Source organism: Diceros bicornis, chromosome 10 (assembly GCF_020826845.1).
Source record: "Diceros bicornis minor isolate mBicDic1 chromosome 10, mDicBic1.mat.cur, whole genome shotgun sequence".
Classification (NCBI taxonomy): Eukaryota; Metazoa; Chordata; class Mammalia; order Perissodactyla; family Rhinocerotidae; genus Diceros; species Diceros bicornis.
The window spans coordinates 32,261,099-32,284,530 of NC_080749.1; the positions used below are offsets into that span (position 1 = coordinate 32,261,099).

General features: G+C 34.6%; 1 protein-coding gene across 1 annotated transcript in view; it reads left to right on the plus strand.

Annotated features, from left to right (window-relative positions):
• The window catches only part of ACVR2A (activin A receptor type 2A), an 83,180-nt gene that overhangs the window by 38,179 nt on the left and 21,569 nt on the right, over nt 1-23,432 (plus strand). The window contains exons 2-4 of the mRNA XM_058548913.1: nt 9,308-9,515; nt 13,218-13,327; nt 13,522-13,676. Of these exons, the coding sequence (XP_058404896.1) occupies nt 9,308-9,515; nt 13,218-13,327; nt 13,522-13,676 (473 nt within the window). The remainder of the gene's footprint in view (nt 1-9,307; nt 9,516-13,217; nt 13,328-13,521; nt 13,677-23,432) is intronic.

Consider the following 23,432-nt stretch of genomic DNA (forward strand, 5'->3'; position numbering starts at 1 on the left):
GTTGTTATGTGGTGCGTGACTGTGTAGAATTTCGGTACTGTGCCACGCACTGGTGATATAAAGATGACAACAGGGCTTGTTCTAGAAGCTCATAGTGTAATGGAAGTCCTAGTTTATCATCTCCAAATTCCTACCACATTTATCTGTAGTCCTTATCTTGGTGTTTTAATTTACAGTATAAGCATATGATCAATTCTTTCATCTGTATATGCTCAACATAAAGCAAAGTTTTCTCCAAAAGATTATTCCTCAGAAAAAGAGTCATTTTATATTTGAGTTCTTACAAAGTTTTTCATATTTTGAGGCTCTCTCTCAACTTTATTTTGAAGAGAAGTATAATGTTTCGAGAAGACAGACAAGCTTGAAATGATGCCAGTAAGTCCTAGTTTTGAATATTTATGGAGGTTTCCTGAGGGAATAGATAGAAGGGGATAAGGAGTTTAAACAAATAAATTATTCTTGGAGGAGTGGTTTACTATCATAATTAGTTGTAAACTGTTTACAAAGGTTGTAAACAAACTTTTAAAAGCTCAGTTTAAAAGCAATATTTTAGGTAGTTACTTTATGAAGATCCCAGTATATACTTATAGAACAATGAAAAAAATCACTGTCTTAGTATTATGTGAATGGGTATTTGTGGCTTGGAAAAACATTTCCAGTGACAATATTCTACATGACTTCAGAAAGTATTGCTTCTCTAACAACTTAAATGGAAATGAAGATTATTCACGTTTGAATAATCTTTTATTATTTGAGTCATGCTTTAGATGACTCAAAAAGCAAGTCATGAGACGACACTAACTAAATATGTATTTGAAGTTTGAACAAAATTGTTTTGTAAAATTTTTGTGCTTTGTGATTTTGAAACATTTATAAAACTAAATTAATGAATTAAAATAAGTATACATTGGACTATTTCATATAAATATACAAAAGTTTGGATATTTCAAGTTGGTCAAAATTAAAAAAAATCTCATTGGGGAAAATTGGGGAATTCTTCATATTGAGGGTTGCATGATATTCATTCATTTATGGTAGCTTGCAAGTTTCTGGGTAGTTGGATGACTACCAGCATAGTGAGAGATTGTTAAATAATACCTATTGAACTAATAAACTGCTGTATACACTTATTTTAGGGTTTCTTGGTGCCATGAAGGTTTGTACTATACCAGAATTTCCCAATTACTTATTTACTTAAAATCACTCTTTTGTATAATGTTTTTGATACTATTTTATTTTTTTATTTGTACTATAAAATGTTTTGGATTAAAAGCATTGTTCACTTTGGTCTGCTTTCCATAGCTGATTCTCTTTGGATATGTGTTCTACCCCTAGAGTGGCAGGAAGAAATGACATGTAAAAGGTAAACAAGAATTGCTTTTTGAGTGAGATTTATTATTTTTGAGGCTTTGTTAACCCTTCATCAAGGACTGGGTTACCTGTGGGAGGCACATGTTTAGGGAAGGCATTCAGTTGCATGCGTGTTTATACTGTATTCTCAATGAGTTGTTGATAGTTTCACACAGCATTAGAATACTTTTCCAGAAGTGAGCCTCAGATTTGTAAATTGTTAAAACAATTCTTTTCTTTCTCTTTAATGTTGGTTGCATAATAGGAAAATTGTGATAGGGTAAGGCTGATCACAGGGCCATGAAAAACATTGTCATCTTAATCAGAAAAGAAATTAATATAATTCGAAGTTGTAAAAGATACTTTAATTCCATCTATCTGTTTCAGAGAGGGAGGGAAAAGCAGTAGTAGTTGGTGGGTTTTTTATTCAGTTGTTAATACATTGTGTTTTTAAATTTTATCATTTATTAAGTACTCTGTGTTTAGAGGTCAAGTAAGATGGATGGTCTTAGACCCAGTGGCATTCTGACATGTAAAAGGACATATATAGACAACTGATTAAAAACAATGAATAAATATAAAACATTTTATATTAGATTGCAAGTAGTGTACATTTTGGGGGAAGGAGGAGTCCTCATTAAAGGAATTCTAGGATTTTGTTATACCTACCTTGAGAAAACTTGAAAATTGTTACGTATGTGAGATTTAGCCTGGGAGGCTTTTTGTAAGAGCTGTGTTTGCAGGAACTACTAGAATGATAATAGAGAGCAAAGGGGAGGGCATGCAAGATACATTTCTCAAACCGTGTTCCATTGCTCCAAGCACAAGTTATTGAAAAGGCTATTTCTCCTCCATTGAGTTGCTTTTGCTCATTTGTCAAAAGTTAATTGGGCATATTTCTATGGGTCTGTTTCTGGGTTCTCTATCTGTTTCATTGATCTGTGTGTCTGTCCCTCCACCAGTACCACACTGTCCTGCTTACTGCAGCTATATGGTAGGCTTTATCATCAGGAAGAGTGATTTCTCTCACTTTATTCTTCTTTTTTCAAAAATTTTTAGAATAAGGTCATTTACATCTACAAAGAAATTTGCTGAGATTTTTGATATGAATTAGATTAAACCTATGCATCAATTTAGGGAAAGTTGACATCTTTATTTGAGTCTTCCACTCCATGAACACAGTATGTCTCTCCAAGTTTTAGTCTTCTTTGATTTCTTTCATCAACATTTTATAATTTTCATCATACAGATCCTACACGTTTTGTTAGATTATATCTAAGTATATTATTTTCTTAGGAGCAATTGTGAGTGGTAGTGCTTTTTTTTTTTTTTTTGGTGAGAAAGATTGGCCGTGAGCTTACATCTGTTGCCATTCTTCCTCTTTTTGCTTGAGGAAGATTGTCCCTGAGCTAACATCCATGCCAGTCTTCCTTTATTTTGTACATGGGACGCCACCACAGCATGGCTTGATGAGCAGTGTGTAGGTCTGCCCCTGGGATCTGAATCTGCGAACCCCAGGCCGCCGAAGCAGAGCACGCGGACTTAACCACTGCGCCACCAGGCCGGCCCTGGTATTGCATTTTTAATTTCAGTTCCACTTGTTCGTTGTCGTTATATAGAAATACAATAGATTTTTATGTATTGATCTTGTATCCTGTCACTGAACTCACTTATTGGTTCTAGCATTTTTTTGTTTGAAGATTCCTTGGGATTTCTACATAGACAGTCGTGTCATCTGCAAATAAAAACGGTTTTATATCTTCTTTTCCAGTTGGTATTCCCTTAATTTCTTTTTCTTGCCTTACTGCAGTAACTAGAACTTTAAGTACTATATTAAATAAGAGTGGTGGAAGTAGACATCATTGCCTTGTTTCTGATCTTAGAGGGAAAGCATTCAGGCTTTTACCAGTAAGTATGATGCTAGCTGTAGGTTTTTTTTATAGGTGCTATTTATGAGTTTGAGGAAGTTCCCCTCTATTCCTGGTGTACTGATAGACTATATGATTTTTCTTTTTAGCCTGTTGATTTGGCAGATTGCATTGATTGATTTTTAAATACTGAACCAACCATACCTGGAATAAATCGCACTTGGTTGTGGTGTATCACTTTAAAAGGGTTGTTAGATTCTGTTTGCTAAAATTTTGTTGAGGGCTTTTGCAGCTAAGTTAATGAGAGAGATTGGTCTGTATTTCTCTTTTTTTGTGCTTTGTCTGTGTTTGTGTCAAGGTAATACTGGCCTCATAAAATTAATTGTGAAGTAGTCCCTCTTCTGTTACTGGAAGAGATTTTGTAAAATTAGTGTTGGTGTATTATTTTAATACTTCGTGCTTTTTAAAAAAAAAAAAGCCCTTATTGTCCTCAGGTGCACTTGCTTTAGGTGAAATTTACTTTTTCCTCATAGGAGGAGTATGTTAGATGTGACTATGAATTTTGCAGGGCTGTTTTATGGCCAAATGTTCTACCAAATTTCAAGTCCTGTGTATGGCTTTTTTTTCTTTTTTTTAATAGTAGGAAAAATGAAATGGTCAGTACTGGTTATTAATGCATAAGCAGTACTTTGGAAATAGAACTATTTTCTAAATTAACTCTGATACTGGATTCTGTGATTAGACTTATTGATTTACTATAACTAGGCTGAGTGTGAATTATGAAACTATGGAATATAATTATGGAATTATTCTGGAAATTGAATCACATATAGAAACAGGTAGTGAAAGGTTTGTTAACTGTTCAAGGTCATAGTTTGTGAACTAAATTCCAAGTTCATGTCAAGTCTACTAAGCCAGTGGTACTTAACTAGGGAGGAACATTAGATTACCAGTGGGTCTTTGCCAAAAAGATAGAAGCAAAACTACACACGTGTGTTTTATATATATCCACCTTCCCCACTCCCCATGTACTTTTCAGCTATCCATTCCCAGGACCTACAAAACGGCACTCAAACATATGAATTTGAGAAAATGTATAGGGGGTTCTGATGCACATCATTGGTTAAGGACCATTTTACTAAACTCTGCACACAAACCTTTTATGCCTCTTTATTTCTTTTGAAAACAGTATTAACTCTTTGGAATTACTTTGATAGAACAAACTTTGATAGAACAAACCTATGGGTAATTTAAAATTTTTAAAAATTTTAAATTGGAAGATGCTGTTAAAAATTAATATATAACTTCTGCTATCCTTTTTAGAACAACACCTTAAGAACAGAAAAATACATATTTATTTTCATGATTATCATGTTATAATGTTTAGTGTTCAGTTAGAGATATGATTGGATAGAGACTGATTATAGAATCAGCTTAGGAGGGAGTGGTAGGATGGTCACAATTTTCCCTATAAGCAGTCTTTTTTCTGTCTATGGAAAAAATCAAATGATAGTCTAGAAAATCATCCTGAAATCTTATTTGCCTTTAAAAATTAAGTGATAGAAGTATTTTTTTAATAAAGAAATGGTCGTTTATCTTTTCTCTAGACCCAGAGGTAGGAAGTAAATGACACTGATGTTGCTCGCTCCTCCTTCCATACTAATTTTAAGATCCTTTGTCTCAAAATCCTTCTCGATACACTGCTCCAGGTAGCCACTATTAATTGATTGGAATTGACACAAAAGATAAAACCTATTTGGCATTTCTGCTCTAGGCAGCATTCTATTTTTTTGTCAGTTTTGTTTAGTTTAAGTGGTGTTTGTATGCCTCAATGGAGTCTTTTTGAAAATTAAAAATAATTGTGGTTTTTAACGTGAATTACATGAGTGATAATTCACACAAGACCCCTCCCCAATAAAACAAAACAAACAAAAGGCAGGTTAGCTAGACTGTTTGAATTAGGACATTGTTTTAAGAGGTAGCTGACCACATGGCCTGTGGACCAAATCCAGCCCATGAACTAAGAATGATTTTTACATTTTTAAATGGTTGACAAAAATTGAAAAAAGAATATTTTGTGACGTGTAAAAATTATGTGAAATTTGGGGGCTGGCCCTGTGGCGTAGCGGTTAATAACGTGCACGCGCTCCGCTGCTGGCGGCCTGGGTTCAGATCCCGGGCGTGCACCAATGCACCGCTTGTCAGGCCATGCTGTCACGGCATCCCATATAAAGTGGAGGAAAATAGGCACAGGTTTTAGCCCAGGGCCAGTCTTCCTCAGCAAAAAGAGGAGGATTGGCATGGATGTTAGCTCAGGGCTAATCTTCCTCAAAAAAAAAAAAAATTTACATGAAATTTAGTTTTCAGTGTCCATAAATAAAGTTTTGTTAGAACATAACCATGCTCATGCATTTACTGGATGCTTTTGTGCTACAATGGCAGAACTGAGTTGTTGTGACAGAGACCATATGGCCTGCCTAAAATATTTACTTTGTAGCCCTTTACAGAAAAAATTTGCCATCCCCTGTTTTAAGATAATAATGTGGGTAGTGAATGATTGCTTTTGCATTATTTAGTAAAGGAGGAAACTTATATTGCTGATATTTTCAACCAGTTTCTGAAAAGGAATAACTTAGAAAATAGCTACTGTTTATATATAGATAAATAGTATAGTCATGTGCCTCATAACAACGTTTCAGTCAATGTTGGACTGCATGTATGACGGTGGTCCCATAAGATTAGTACCATATAGCCTAGGTGTGTAGCGGGCTATACCATCTAGGTTTGTGTAAGTACACTCTATGGTGTTCGTACAACGACCTAACGACACATTTCTCAGAATGTATCCCCATCGTTAAGTGACTCGTGACTGTAGTAGCAGCCCTTCATCTTTAGGATATAATGGACATAGAGTTACCAGCCATAGTTTACAATATGTCAGCTCATGCTATTATTTCTTCCATAGTTGAGAGGTAATCCACAGCACCATTACTGCCAGAGGTTCTAGCTGCTTATAATTACATCTCTGTGCTAATACATTGTGGAACAGCAGTTCTCAAACTTTTTGATCACAGAACCTCTGTAGACTTTAAAAAATTTAGAGCCCCACAGAGCTTTTTTTTATATGGGTTATATATGTCAATATTTATCACATTAGAAATTAAGACAGAAAATTTTAAAATATTTATTTAAAAATGACAGTACTAAATCTATTATATGTTAACAAAAGAACAGATTTTTATGAAAAATATTTTCCAAGACAAAAAATATTAGTGAAACTTCTGCAAATTTCTGTAATGATTGTTTTAATAGAAGATAACTGGATTCTCCCATCTATTTCTCCAGTCTCTTGTGATGTGTTGTTTTGATATGAAGGAAGTCTGGCCACACACAGACATATAGTTAGAAAAATGAGGACTATTTTAATAGCTTTTTTAGATAATTGTGGATGTTTTTCTTTGCTGCTATACCAAAACTCAGCAAGTGGTAGTTTCTTTGCCTTTTTTTTTTTGTCGGTTTTATTGAAATATAATTTACATAGAATAAATATTTTTTTAGATGTACAATTCTGTGTGTTTTATTAACTCATACAGTCATATAACCACCATCACAATCAATGTGTAGAATATTTCCATCACCTCTACAAGTTTCCTTGTGTCCTATTGTAATCAGCCCTTTCTCCTCACTCCCACCTTCTGGCAGTATCTGATCTGATTTTTGTCCCCATAGTTTTGCCTTTTTCAGAATATTGTGTAAATGGAATCATACAGTATATAGCCTTTTCAGTCTTTCTTCTTTCACTTAGCATAATGTGTTTTCGATTCATCCATGTTGTTGCAGCTATCACTAGTTCATTTCTTTTTATGGTATGGATGTTTATTTTTCCATTTACTGGTGTTGGATATTGGGTCGTTTCCAGTTTTTGGTAATTATAAATAAAGCCATTCTGAGCATTCATGTACAGATTTTGCATGGACATATGTTTTCATCTCTTAGGTAAATACCTAAGCATGCAATTACTGAGTAGTATGGTAGTTGTATGTTTAATTATAAGAAGTTGTCAAACTGGCTTTCCAAAGTGGCTGGACCATTTTTCATTCCCACCAGCAATGTGTGAAAGTACCAGTTGCTATACATTTACTTTACATTATGTTTACTAAAACTTGAGATTGTTCATTTTTGTTTTAGTCATTCTAATCAATACTAGAATTAGTTTTAGTTGCATTTCTCTAGTGGTTAATGATATTGAGTATCTTTTGTAGTATTTTCCTTTCAGACCTCTTTGGCAAGGCATCTATTTAAATCTTTTGCCCACTTTTTAGAAATTGGGTAATGTGTTGTCTTATTATTGAGTTGTGAGAGGTCTTTCTATATTCTGAATACAGTTCTTATTTTAGATATATAATTTGCAAATATTTTCTCCCAGTCTGTGACTTTTTTTCCTTAATTTTAGAAGAGAAGTTTTAATGAAGTTAAATTTATCAGTTATTTCTTTTGTAGCTCATGTGTTTTGTGTTCCAATAAATCTCTCGTAATTTAGGGCCACAGAGACTTTTCATGTGTTTTCTTCTAGAAGTTTTATAGTTTTAGGTTTTGTTTTAGGTCTATGGTATGTTTTAGAGTTAATTTTTGTATATGGAGTGTGATATGAGTTGGTTTTTTTTTTTTTCTTACACATGGCTGTCCAGTTGTTCCAGCATCAGTTGTTGAAAAGACTATATTTTCTCTGTTGAAATGCATTGGCACCTTTGCTGTGTATCAATGGACCATATATGTGTGGATCTATTTCTGGATTCCCTATTCTGTCCCAGTGATGCATGTGTCTGTCTTTTCACAAGACCACACTGTCTTGAGTGCTGAAGGTTTATGTAGTAAGTCTTAATAACAGGTAGTATGAATTCTCTTTTATACATCTTTTTCAGAATTATTTTGGGTATTCCACTGCCTTTGCTTTTTCATATAAGACAAGAGATAGTTTCTTAAAAGTTAGTTACAGTGCGGAATCTGAAACCATTAATGAACTTTTTGTCCTCTGTAACATGAAAATCTGTTGGGATGTCTTGAACATTGAATGGATTTTTTTTTTTATTTTTGTGAGGAGATCAGCCCTGAGCTAACATCCGCCAATCCTCCTCTTTTTTTTTTTTTTTTTTTTTGCTGAGGAAGACGGCCCTGGGCTAACATCGGTGCCCATCTTCCTCCACTTTATATGGGACGCCGCCACAGCATGGCTTACCAAGCAGTGCGTCGGTGCGCGCCCGGGATCCGAACCAGCGAACCCCGGGCCGCCGCAGCGGAGCGCGCGCACCTAACTGCTTGCGCCACCGGGCCGGCCCCAATTGAATGGATTTTTTAACTCATGAATGCTTTTGTAGCATCACACATAATTCATTTGGAAAATGTTGGTTCTCTGAATAATATAGATCTTCTAAATGTTGAGACATTTCATTATTCATTATTTAAAAGTCACATTTGTTAACATCACCACTGGTCTCATCAGAAAATTCTTTTAAGTATTGGGAAGATGTCAGGCTAATGGTAGTGGATACAGATTTTTCAAAATTCTTATTTTTACTTGAAAACACAAATCTTTTTATTGGCGATGCATACTATTAATTGTTTTTCTTGAAGTAACAGGTTTACTTGGTTCATTTTTGAGAATATGTCTGCCAGATACCCAACTCTGAATAACTATAGTTGATTTTAGTTCGCAACTCAATCATGCAAGGGCTTTTTCTTGAGGCAACTTGCTTAGTTCCCATTTTTTTCTCACAGAATATTGAAAAGAAGTCTACTAAATGGTCAAGATTTAATAAAATTAACAATTTTACTGCTTTTCGTCAAGGATATTCTTAAGTGCTACTGGCCTTTTCCAGAGAAATCTTGTGATATATATGGTCACTTTCTATAATTGTGTTTCTTATACTTAAAGTAAAGAGATTGACCTGGAAGCCTAAACCAAATATTATAATATTAGGAAGACAGTGAATTATTGACATTTTACGAACATCTGAAGTTGGTGTACTGGGAGACAATCTATTATTTTCAGAGCTAATAGAGTTACAGTAAGTTGTTTTATTATCTTATAGGTGCTATACTTGGTAGATCAGAAACTCAGGAGTGTATTTTCTATAATGCTAATTGGGAAAGAGACAGAACCAATCGAACTGGTGTTGAACCCTGTTATGGTGACAAAGATAAACGGCGACATTGTTTTGCTACCTGGAAGAATATTTCTGGTGCCATTGAAATAGTGAAGCAAGGTTGTTGGCTGGATGATATCAACTGCTATGACAGGTAAGGAAACATTTTTTTTTTTATGATAGTGTTGAATAATTTTCATCCCTCATCTTCCCCGCCTTTTTAAAACGGGAAAGATCAATGCATGGATTTTCACTTAAATGTTTCTTTTTTAAGATGGGATTATGAAGACTATTATAACATGCTCTAATGACAAGATATGTATTTTAAAGTAATAAAATATGGCGTGTTTATTTGTTTGTCTTTGATGATGTATCTTTTATATACTTTGAATAATCTTCCAAGTAGTGAGAACTATAGGTAAGAACCATTTCTTTCCCTATGTTGTGTTAGGATTGTAAACTTTTTCTAAATGCCAATTTTAAGGAAAAAGAATTTTTAAAATTGCTTTAAAAGAGAGTATATCTGCTGAAAATCTATCCTTAAGGAGAATAAAGCTTAATCATAGTATTTAATTTCCTTTTAGTTTCCCTCTTTATGTATCTGGAAAAATTGATCTTACTACGTTTTCCCTTATTTTTTCTTGCAGAATAGGCCTTTGTTCTTTACCCCGAGACATTTTAACTTGACATTCAGATTGCATCAGAACTAACACAGATCTCGTAGAAAGCTACATTTTATTTAAAAGATTTTGCTTAAATTGTTTTATTCTGTACTGGAGATAAAATACAGTGTACATGTTGTTGACTGCCTGTGATCTTTCTGTAAGGAGTCCCATAGATGTTGGGCTGATCACTTAAATTGCCTGGGCCACCGCATTTCCACTGGGTGGGTGCTGATGACTAGAGAGGCTGCAACATCTTAGATAACTAGACTTTTTGGAACCAAAAAATACTGATATACTCAGTGAACGCTAAATACTTCCCACTCCACTTTCGAGAGCCTCAGTTGATTACCATGAATTGATTACCATGGCCATATGTGATTAATAGCAAAATGAATTGAATAAGCCCATGAAAATTGATTAGCCCCACTTTTCAAAAGAAATTAAAACAGTCATTTAGGGTATACTACTAAATCTGTGAATTTTCCGGGGACTATTTCTTTATAATTATTCCTGTTAACTGCGTTTCTGATTATTAGCCTTTCTATTAACAGAAGTGATCATCAAGTGATACTTGCTATTTTGAAAGGTAAGTAGGGCCACTAGGAAAACAGTATGGAAGTTCCTCAAAAAAATTAAAAATAGAACTATCATGTGATCTAGCAATTCCCCTTCTGGGTATTTATCCAAAGAAAATGAAAACACTAATTAAAGACTAACTAAAAGGGGCCAGCCCCGTGGCGTAGCGGTTAAGTGCGCATGCTCTGCTGCTGGTGGCCCTGGTTTGGATCCCGGGCGCGCACCGACATACCACTTACCAGGCCATGCTGTGGCGGCGTCCCACATAAAGTGGAGGAAGATCGGCATGGATGTTAGCTCAGGGCCAGTCTTCCTCAGCAAAAAGAAGAGGATTGGCGTGGATGTTAGCTCAGGGTTGATCTTCCTCAAAAAAAAAAACAAAAAACTAACTAAAAGATATAAGCACCTCCCATGTTCATTGCAGCATTATTTGTAATAGCCAAGATATGGAAGCAACCTAAGTGTTCATTGATGGATGAATGGATAAAGAAAGTGTAGTATATATACAATGGAATATTACACAGCCATAAAAAAAGAAGGAACTCTTGCCATTTGTGACAACAGGAATGGACCTTGAGGGCATTATGAGGGCTAAGTGAAATACGTCACACAGAAAGACAGAATACTGTATGATCTCACTTATATGTGGGATCTTAAAAAAAAAAAAAATGAACTCATAGATAAAGAGAACAACCACTGGTGATTGCCAGAGGCAGTGGGGTAGTGGGTGGGCGAAATTGGTGAAAGTCTTCAAAAGGAACAAACTTCTGGTTATAAAACAAGTGAGTCCTGGGGATGTTATGTATAACATGGTGACTATAGTTAACAGTACTGTGTTGTATGTTCGAAAATTGCCAAGAGAGTAAATCTTAAAAGTTCTCATCACAAAGAAAAAAAATTTGTATCTGCGTGTGGTGATGGATGTTAACTATATTTATTGTGGTGATCATTTCACAATATGTACAAATATCAAATCATTATGTTGTTGCCTGAAACTAATATGATGTTATATGTCAACTATATCTCAATTTAAAAAAAAAAGGTAAGTAGGAAGAAGTTGGGGGGAAAGTGAGGCTTGGGAATCATCTTTATCTAAAACTATCTTTTATTAATTAGTTGAAGTCAGGGATCCCTGTTGTTTTTGTAGTGAAAAGCTACTGTGCTTCTCACCTAAAACCAGTATTGCTGGAGGTTAAACTTTGCTAGATGATGGAGAGTGGGGTTGCTCAGCACAAATACTTGCTCTTACAGTGAACAATTACTACACCAGCTTTGTTTCTAGGAGTTAATTGCTAATTTAAAAGTATGGGAATTTTTGTTTTTATGCTCTGAATTTATTTAAAAAACAAATATTAAGGATAGTAAGAGAAGTAAGGGAAAGGAAAAGAAGATTCAAAAAAATGTACAGAGGAAAAGAGAATGATAAAAAGATAAAAAGAAGAGTGGAATGGTGAAAAGTAATTTTCTTGAGTTAATTAGGCTAGATATTTAATCATGTTAACCTCCTGTAATTTGAAGCATGATTCCAAATATTAAATTTTAAATTTATACATTCCTTTTTATAAATTGTTAAAACTTAGGTTTCATTTGTCTTTTACTTTCTACTAAATACATATTGGTATACATTTCACTTTTAAAATTCGATTTTGTTAAAGCTAACTTCTCCCTGAAATTTCTTGGGCTTTTCACTTTAGAGTTGAATTCAACCTTATTTTTCTAACGACCATCACAAAAGTAGACAGTTTATTTGTAAGATGTGTCTTTAAATCCACCTGATGTTTATCAGTAATATTTAAATCTTTGATTTTTTTAAATAGGTATAGCGGTTTATTAGTGGTTGATTAGGATTTGCTCTAGATACTAAATCCCTATCTTAGGTCCTGTATAGAAGGCTGTCCCCAACGCCGCCCCCCGATCAACCTAACTTGAATCAGTTTCTGTGTTATTAAGTCCTATATGTTGTTACATCTTGTTCTCTACTTGTTTATCTCAACTCTGTTCATTGTGTTCAAGGAATTTAAATTTGCTGCAAACAATGACCCTTTTAATTCCCAAGCCTAGTTTGGGTCTCTGATGTTAAGATATGTTCTTCCATGAGAGATGAGCTTGCATCATTTTGTGTGATTTATATGTGTACATATGTGTATATGTATGGATTTATATGTACACACACACATATAGTTTTATATATAGTGTTCAGTTTTTATATTCATGAAATGGGAAGGCTATTTTCCTATGAGAAAAAGCCGTCCTAGACCAAATTTCTTCATTGGCTTTATGTTCCTCCTCAAGCTTTTCTAATAATTAACAATAGCAAAAAAGATAATTGCCTTACATTGATCATTAAGAACCAAATTAAAGCAGTAGTCTCCAGGAGGCAGTGTGATTGTTATAAAATCAGCAGTTGGTTTGTTTTCTGATGAGATTTAGTAACAGGATTCCAGAAACATTTTTGGCTTTTGAGAATTGATTATTGGATATTAACAGAAATCTTGAAGTTGACTGTAAATGACTTATTCATTATTTTATCTCTGAGAAGAACTTTAGAAAAACACCTATTGTAGATTCGGTATAATAATGTTGATTTTAATCATTTCTTCTTTCTTTGTTTATAGGACTGATTGTATAGAAAAAAAAGACAGCCCTGAAGTATATTTTTGTTGCTGTGAGGGCAATATGTGTAACGAAAGGTTTTCTTATTTTCCGGAGATGGAAGTCACACAGCGTAAGTTCACAGGAAAAATACATAGGTCTGTTCAACTAATAGATTGAAAGCAAAGCATATTTGTGTTGATGGAATAATTTACTCCTATTGTCTCCTACTCTTATTTTTCTCCTAAAATTTGACACTATAATAAATATTTATTGTGGAATTTTGTAGACCAAATCTGAGTTGTTTTTTTCTCCCCTTTCTCATAGCTACTTCGAATCCTGTTACACCTAAACCACCCTATTATAACATCTTGCTCTATTCCTTGGTGCCACTTATGTTAATTGCGGGGATTGTCATTTGTGCATTTTGGGTATACAGGCATCATAAGATGGCCTACCCTCCTGTACTTGTTCCAACTCAAGTAAGTTATTGTCTTGTATTTTGAGCTGTTTTGAATTGTATGTTTTAAAGAAATATGAGTGTGTGAGACCCACTAGGTTGTTACGAATCATTTTCCTGTGGAGTTAATTTTTGAATGTTTATTGTCACAGGAACTATAGCTAATTTTGAAAACTTAATTAATTTGCTGTATCCTAAACTTTTCTCACTTAAGAGTTGAGGTAGAGTAGAATGAAGGGTACTGCTATTCCTATTCTTCTTTGGAGAGTTCTGCTGTTATTATAGTACTTTAAAGTATGAGATGCACTCTGCTTTGTTTCTTGAGAAATAATTGATGGTGAAGTGGTATCATAACTCTTTCTTTGCCTTCCGTTCTTTCCTCCATTCCCAAATTTCTTGTGCCTTTTTCAAGACTACTTGTGAAACCATCCTTTTAACCATGGAGGGGACCCAGTAAGGTAACCAAGAAAGTGTGGAAAAGAGGTTTCACAAAGGCATCAGGAAGATATACCGTAACAATGTTTTGGGGAAGAGGAGCAGAAGAGCAGTGTTTCATATCATGTGTTGTTGGTAGTTCCAAGTATATTTTTTTTTGTTTGCAGCATATCAAGTGTGTACGGAAGACTAAAAACTTTTTTATTGCCCTTGATTCTCAAATATATATCTGACCCCAAATATATCTGCAGATGTAGATGTGGTGGGTAATCAGATTAAATTCATGAAATTTTCTTCATTCTCTATCATGTAGGCAGTTGGCACTGGTCCAGTGCTTTGCAAGGACTTTTGTTATAAGTAGTTAATATTCTACAGGCTGGGGAAAGGTGATAACTTTTGGTTCTACTTGCTTGAAACATCTTTAAGCCCTAGTTTTTACTGTGTTTCTTTTAACTCTTAAGATCAGATTACCTCGGCCTTCTGGATCTCTTGGTTTAACTTTGTTTCTCTAATACCAGTAGATTAATGGTTAAAACTTGATAGAAGAAAATGGTAAAGTCCTATACTTTAATGACCAAAACATCTTCTTCCCTTTAAGCTTTGTTTACATAACATACTTCTTTCTCAGTACTTGCAGCAATCTGTTAGCATTAGATCTCTGATCCCCATAATCTCTGTGAAATGTGTATATGGAGAAATAAACCCAAAGGTAAAATACCTTATTCAGTAAATTAGGTAAACACACTGTATTATAAAGCTGAAATATTTTAACTTTTAAACATTAGTAACTAAGTTGTGGATTTACTAAAAATCATCTCTAAAAAATTTTTAAAATAAAAATTTTAGTGTCCAATAAAAATATGTAGTTTACTCCAGATGGCCCATAGAATACATTTTACCTTCTGTTGGGGGTAACTCTTTTTCATTTAGTATCTACTTTTAGAAGAGAGAGTATTTAGTACAATAGTAGTATCCAAATTTATTCTAGATTTGTGATATGATAGAAACACTGGAAACTATATTTAACAGCAAATTTATTAAGTTTAATAGAACTTTAAAAATAATGTAATCTTATAGATAACATTGATTTGTATACAATATTGATACAAAAGTGTTGTGGGACCATTTTTTTAAAGGGCTAGATATCTTATAAATGAGGCCACTTTATTTAGAAATGCTAATTAATTCAAGGATTTAGATTTTTTAAAAGGAAAGATGCAATTATTATTTATAAATAACTAAGAACCAGGGATCTTCAGTGAGTATCTGTTTCTGTGGGTTTTAGAATTTGTTGCCATGGTTAATGTTATTGTACAAATTTATTTAGTACTTGCATTGCCCTCTGGTGAATTTGCGTGATTGTATGAATTACTGAAAAATAGGGAATGAATTTAAAGGTTTTGTAGTGGAATGACGTGGAATGGTCAAGCTTTGTTATGAAAAATACAAGACATGCCTGACTTTATGCTTTCATTCTGTCATAAACTATGTTGTGGAAAAGGAGCATTGTCATCAATGTGGAACTTCATTTATGTCATCTTTCATTGTGTCTCAAACGGTATAGTGTCATGCTTTAAGTCTTGTTTTTGGTGAGAGGTTTATGCAGCCTGCTTCTGCAAGACTACTTAGTGGCCATCTTGTTACAGAATGCTCAGTTTTATCTACTATTTGGCAATAATTATTGATAGTTACATCAAGCATTTATTGAACATTTACAGTGTACTAGGGTACTGGTAAGTTACATATATGTATAAATATATAAATTATATAAGAATATATAAAATATAGAAATTTTTTCCATGATTTCTAAATTATGACCAGTATATAGGGATCATCTTTGAAATTTGTTAAAAAATACAAATTCCTGGACTATACCCCTGAAAGTATGAAATAGGGCCTGGGATATTATGTTTCTAATAAGTTTCCCAGGTGATTCTGGTTACTAGCCAGATATGGAAAGCCCTGGTTTGATTTTACCTCACAAATCAAATGGAGGTTGTTATAATCCCCATTTTATTGATAAAGAAATTGAGACGTGGCAAAGTTCAGAGCTGGAATCGAAACCAAGGACTCTGACACTAAAGCTTTGCTCTTACTGCTTATGCTGTTCTGCCTCTCTTTTTCCAGAAAGCAGATGCCTCTGGTGTTTCAGATAATCTAGTAAACATCCCTGCCATCTCAAAATCATTCTAAAGGCCAATTTGTTTTTCTACTTTTAGATGTTGAATAGTTTGACTACTAAAATGAGCAATAGCATTATCACATTGTCTCATATAGGACAAAAGAGAAAATACACAAGTCATAGAATATAGAGGGGCATATGCATGTGTTTTCTATGCAAAAATTGTTTTAGCACATTATAGAATAGAATTTATGAAGATTGATTGGATTGTAGGTCAAGATTCCTGTGCTTCGGAGTTGATAGTGCCAATGTCTACTAGTTATTCAAGACTTTTTTGAGGAATCTGAGAAGTAGGTAGGGGAGACATGCTACACATTTGAAGTTTTAAGGTGACTTCTGTATTTCATGCTATGTTCATGTCCCCATATTTGTTTAATTCCAAGACAAGTTAGGAAAAGATCTTACACTCTTGTGGATTTCTGGAACATTCTTCGTCCAAATTCTTCAAACACTTTTAGACAATGATATAAAATTTGTCATTCCTTTTCTTAGGGAAACTTTTCCTTAAAGCTGTGGCTAAATACTGGTTTGTGAATTAACTGGTCTGTTGTAAGACATTCTCATCGTGGTGATATCTTGTTGACGAGTCATTCCTACAATAAGAATTATACTTAAAGAGAATTTACAGTGATTCTCAGCAAAGCAAGCTAAAGTTGACTCTGTTGTAGTTCAGGACATTCTTACACCTGAAGCTGAGATTATTTCTATAATCTTGTAGCTGTCTTCTTGCTTCCAGTTCTCTGTCTTCACCTATACTATTGTTGTAGAATAGCATTTTACACGTTTGATTATGTTACTTCTGTGCTTCAAAATATTTGAGGGCTCTCAGTAATCCACGGATTACCAGAATACAAAATTTGGACTATGACCTATCTTCCATGCTTTTTCTGCCTTATGATTCTTTTCTCCCATTATACTCTTAAGACATCCATCGTATGGATCTAGAATGGTATTCGTTGTGTACCATCCTTGAGAGAATTGAGAAAATAGCACTCAAGTCAGTTTCTGTCTTCTATGACTCAGATGAATAACCCCAGTTGAGAAAGGCTCTAGTCATTTGTGTACATGTTCCATTCTCCAACTTGATTATAAGCTCCTTGAAGACAAGATATGTATTGTACTCACTACTGTATCTCACACAGTGTTTGTATGTAATAACCATTCTGTAAGTGATGAATTGCTGAATTGATTTTGTTGCATTTACAGTTATACTGAGATGATAATGAAGTATGTCCAGGGATTCATTTAATAAACATTCAGGTGCTTTAGGGCTTTGCTTTAAGATAAATCTTGAGGCTGTATTTCTTGGGAGTAGAATAAGTTGAAGTATTTCAGTCTTTTATAGGAGAATGCCATTATTCAATTCTTTCTGTAATCACAAGCTCAAAGCATCCTTTTAATTTGCATCACGTAGGTCACTTTTCTTTTGCCTGTGCTGAAACTGTCTTTCCACCTGTAGGAAGATGCTCTTATAATCGGCAGTGAGTAAACTCAATGGGAACTGGTTTTCCTAGTGTCAGTGAGTCATGAATGTGAAGGAATTGATGCATTGACTCTATTATTAAGAAGTCTTATTGTGGTTAGAGTTAATGTGGTTTCAATAAGAACCTTTTGCATTGCTTTCATAACCATATGTGATCTTAAGTTTCCTGCTTATAAGATCTATATTTGTGCTGATAAAAATACCACTTGATAAGAAATGGATTTTAGGGGCTAGAAATTACCTGCCTTTAACAAGATATGAAGTTAGTTTCTTGTTCCTTTTTAAAGACTGTATAAATAGCACTACAGTATTGCAACATTAATACTTTTTCAAATGACATCAATGTCTTCAGTCCTTTACATCATGACATTTTGTCTAGAGTTTGGTCTGATAGGGACTAAAGGCTTTCAGATGTTTGGGATACCGAGTTGGGCATACAAAATAATCCTGTTGACCTTAATATTTCAAGTAATAATAGATTGTCATTTCATGCTATGTCAAATTACTGTCCACTGAGAAACCAAGCCGTCTGTGAAAATACTTAGTAGGATTTTCTGTTGAACGTGAGTCTATATATGTACCCATTTAAAATTAATAAGATACTGAAAGGGTAGCATCACATCATTCAGCCAAGTCAGTTTAGGAAAGTGTGCTCCTTCCTTATTTGGGGAGGATGCAGGGGAAATTTACCAAATTTTATTGAGTATTTAATATGCTAATATTAAGTTATAATTACAAAATAAATATTACATCCGTGGAAGCACATCTTGAAATAGGTTGACTCCTAAATGGTTGGAGTTTATGAACACATCTCTCTCTTTTTTGCTTTCTCTCTCTCTTTCACTTTCTTTCTTTTAAAATTCTCCTCTATTTAAAAATTAATTATAAAGACTTGCTTGTTATAACAAGACAAATTATAAAGAAGGAAGTGTGTCCAAAAAAAAAAAAAGAGTCATTTGTTCTTCTTCTTTTTCCTTTATTACTTTCCTAAAATAACCCATTTTGAAAGGTTGGCGTATATGCTTTGACACCTTTCTCTAATCTCATTTTGAATATATACTTTTTTTTTCTCTTTCATAAACTGTGAAATGTTATTCTACACTTGGTTTCTTTTGATTTAACAGTATACTGAGGACAGGTTTTCAGCTCAGTACTTTTAGTCTATCTCATTCTGATTAAATGATATGTTTTTAAGTGAAATTTAGTAGAGCTTTTATATATGCTCATGAAATACCAAAATTTGATGTTTTATTAGCTTAGAGTTTGTGTTAGGTTTCCGCTAAGAGCTGGAACCTACATTTCACAAATATTTTTAACTGTATTATTTTGGCACGTTTAAATTATGGTGATATAATGCTATTGTCTTACTCTTGAGCATCTTTTCTACGTGTGTGTGTGCCTAAGAAATAGTACAGGGCTCTTACAAATGTCTCTTCCTTCTGCGTTCCACCTTTGTGTGTGATTATTTTTATATTGGTGACCTAAATTACAGCGTCCTTTTTATATATACTTCTAAACTAATTGTGGGGGCCCGGCCCCGTGGCTTAGCGGTTAAGTGTGTGCACTCCACTGCTGGCGGCCCGGGTTCAGATCCCGGGCGTGCACCGATGCGCCGCTTCTACGGCCATGCTGAGGCTGCGTCCCACATACAACGACTGGAAGGATGTGCAGCTATGGCATACAACTATCTACTGGGGCTTTGGGGGAAAAAATAAAATAAGTAAAATTATAAAAAAAATAAAAAATAAAAATAAACTAATTGTGGGGAGAAGTGTCATAAATTATCCATAATCATGCAGCTTGACAAAAAGCTATTCTCATTAGATGTATATAAGTTGTTTCACTTACAAATGCACAGACAGACCCACTTGGAGACTGGCTGAAATTCCACGTCCAAAAGCAAAAGGAAAGGAAGGGGAGAAGAAAAAAAATTTTTTTAAAGGTTAAAGCTGCCCATTAAAACTAATCAAAGCACCTTATTTCTAAAAATAACTTTAGAAATTTTTAAATTTTAAAATCTCGAGTTGAGTTTTCCTTTGGCCTTTTGAGGTCCCCACCTGCCAATTTACAAATGGGACTGATGCCTATGGACCAGAGTACATACTAGTTTCTCCTTTTTCTTGTCTGGCCAGGAGATGGTAGATGGGAAGAAGTGAGTTTGCTTCTCTCTCTATTCTTAATTTCCTGGATCTCGTCCTAGATCTGTTCCTTTATTCCTAGCTACTTCATTGCTGTCAAATCTTTTTCTATTAATTTGAGATAATACAAATGAAAAAGTCCGTTTGTTAGTGAAAGCTGTGTGTATCAGATAGGCTGAGAGGTGTTCAGCTTTGTTTGTTTTGTTTTTGCTTAACCACTCACCTAGTTCATGAGCCCCTGTTGTGTGCCAGGCACCATGCTGCATGGATCGTCGTGAGTGGCGCAGGGACAGTCCTTGCTGGCCCTTTTGGAGCCCACAGTTAACATGTAGGTGAACTAAAAATAGGTTGGTTGATTGGTTGACTTTGCAGCTTGGAAATGAAGGGTAAAGAAAGTAAGGAGGGGATTGCTTCAACGATTTTGGGCAAAGAGTGGAGGAAAGAAGGAAAAATGTCTGGTTCTAGTTCTGTAGTGATTGGGAGAAGAGCCACACCTGGGGTGCTTGGCTAATGTTAAGTGCTCGATAAGTATTAGCCGTTATTGCTAACAGAGTAACAACTTCAAAATTGTACTCAAAAGGAATCATTTTATTGAATCCATTGTAGATATATAGCTATGTCAATACTTTAAAATTAATTTAGTGTAATAATAGATTTCATTTTGAGTACTCTGTTAAGCACTATACAGAGCGCTTTACACATATTAACTCATGTAATCTTTCAACACCCCATGGTATAGGTTCTGTTTTATCAAGTCCATTTTATAGATAAGAAAATCAAGGCACAGATAGGTGAAGTCACTTGGCCTTGAGTCAGTCTGTTGAGTGGCAAAATCTGGGCATTTATATCCAAGGATTATTATCCATTGAAGTAGTTTTAATTGAATGGCTTATTTCAGTAAATAATTAGGTGGGGTCCATAGAAAACTAAAGTAGGATAAAGGGATCAGAGTACATAAATTACATTTAAAATAGTTTTTATAGTGAGTATATATAGCCTTGTAGGTAAACATAACCATCTTACCACATCACAGTTTAATAATGTATAGCATGGTCCTTTTCCTTTTTTTTTAGCTTTACTTGCAGAATACAAATGCTAAAATAAAAATAAAATTTCTTCTATACCCAGTAATAAATCTGATGCTTCTGAGCAGTAACCAAAAGGAGACTGGGCAGGCCGACATCTCTTTCCAACTTTTAACCCTAGTGCTGGCTACCCTGAGGTGCTAACCACTTCTTAAGGAACTTATTCAAATTCTGCGTCTTAGCCACTTTGGTCTGCCTCTGCTTTGCTTTCAGGAGGAGTTAGATGAGAGAAACTGTAGGAAGTAGGAGTTGATATATCACAAAGGAATTTTGAAGATCTAATTGGATAGAATCATGGCTGTACATTTGACAGTATCAATATTATTGAATCTGTTAATGTATAATGTCTTGCTTTCCCTAGCTCAGAAACATTTGTCCTGATACACACACTATATTATTTCTTTATAGATTCTATTTCTGTCCGCTTGGCATTACTCTTTTTTAAAATTATCAATTGTAAAATTTCTTAGAATGTAAGATAATTAGATGACTCTTAAGAGGAGACAAATTCAGAATTTTGTCAGTTTTCGAATACTTTGGTAGGGGGTCCTTAATTCTTCTTGATAGTCCTAAGAAGTTGTTGAGTGAGTTATCATATATATATATATATATATCATATATATGATATATATATATGATATATATCATTTATATATATTGGAATGGTTTAAATAGTAAAAATAGAAAGTTTGTAGTATATATCATATATATTTATTTATAATATATGCATGACCCCAAATCCATATTTCTAGAAGGATTTCTTTGTATTCCCATTCTGTTTATCTAATGCCTACTCAATATCTCCACTTAGATGTCTCCAAGCCCTTAACATTCAAGGGTGATGATCTTCCCTCTCAAATCTGTTTCTCAGTAAATGGAAACAGTATCTGGTTGTACAAGTCAGAAATCTAGGATGTGTCCCAATACTGCTTTTCCACCTAATCTGCCTCCCTCTAATACTTACTCCATTTCCCAAGGGTCCTCTCCTCAGGAAAATCTTCTTACTTAACCTGCCATTTTAAGTCAATTTTCTCCTTCAGGTGCTCAAGGTACTGAATTCTTTTTTTTTTTTTTTTTTTTGTGAGGAAGACCAGCCCTGAGCTAACATCCAATGCCAATCCTCCTCTTTTTGCTGAGGAGGATTGGCCCTGGGCTAACATCCATGCCCATCTTCCTCTACTCTGTATGGGACGCCGCCACAGCATGGCTTGACAAGCGGCGCGTGGGTTCGCACCCGGGATCCAAACCTGCGAACCCCGGGCCGCCACAACGGAGCGCGTGCACTTAACTGCTGTGCCACCAGGCCGGCCCCCTGAATTCTTTTTTATTGTTCTTATTTTATAATTCTGCATTCAGTGTGATTCTTTGATTAGTCTTTCTTCACACTGCAGTAAGCATCATGAGAGCTGGGTAGTCAGTGCTTGGCACAAACTAGGTACTCAGTAAAGATTTGTTGAATGAATGGAGAAGTACTATTCATTCTTTTTTGATGTTAGGCAATAGTTAATTTCTTTTCCTCTTAAGGAATAAGCAGCAAGTCTCTTTCTCATCCAACAACCTAATTACTTGACATTAATGTGCTGATTTGGTTTTGGTAACATAGTTTATACATTGAGGCGTGTGCTTGGTGTCTCTTGTTTAGTTTGGATCATTCTCTAGCTTATTCTAATGTTCATTTATTGAGAAGTATATCGAGCCAAGGTATACTTTTTGGTATGATGTACGAATACAGCACCTACCTGCACAGTGTTATTACAGTGGCATCTTTATCTCCGAAAGCATCTGTATGAAAACAAAATCTGAGAGATGCTTAAGCCTTGGGAAGCTATAGTCTAGTTATTCATTTGGCATGTATTTCTTTCAAGGGATGAATTTTACTCTGGAGTACTGATAAGATGTTTTGATAGTAGGATTAGCTAAGCCTTTTAGATGAATTATGAATAATCCTGAATCATTATCACAGGGAACAATCAAGAAGAAAGAAAAACTAGTTAAGCAAGAGGTACAGATTAAATGAGTTGTCAAATCTTTTTCATCAGTGCTATTGTTCTCTGTAGAAATATTGTAGAAATATTAGAAACTGGGAAATATAATCAGCGATTGGAGGAATTCTTAGCCTTCTTTTACACTGTTGACAGTATTTCTCTTAATTTTAAATTTGGGCCCTTACCTATTTTGGGATGACTGGGAAAATGAAAGTCTTGTTTTCTATGAATTTCTGAGTGTCCTCAGACTGGAAAGTGTGTATGGAGACTTATTCCCAGGGCTACCACTGCTTGACTTCTTCATTTTGGGTGTGGCTAGGGAAGTCGATTAACAATAGGCCTGGTGTGTCACTGTGTTCTACTTAATTCTGATGGTCTTATTCTTCCCCTCTTATTTTCTTACCCTAGTGTATTATTTATGTTGCACACACTCACATAGATACCACAAACATTTTTAGGTTTCACTATTA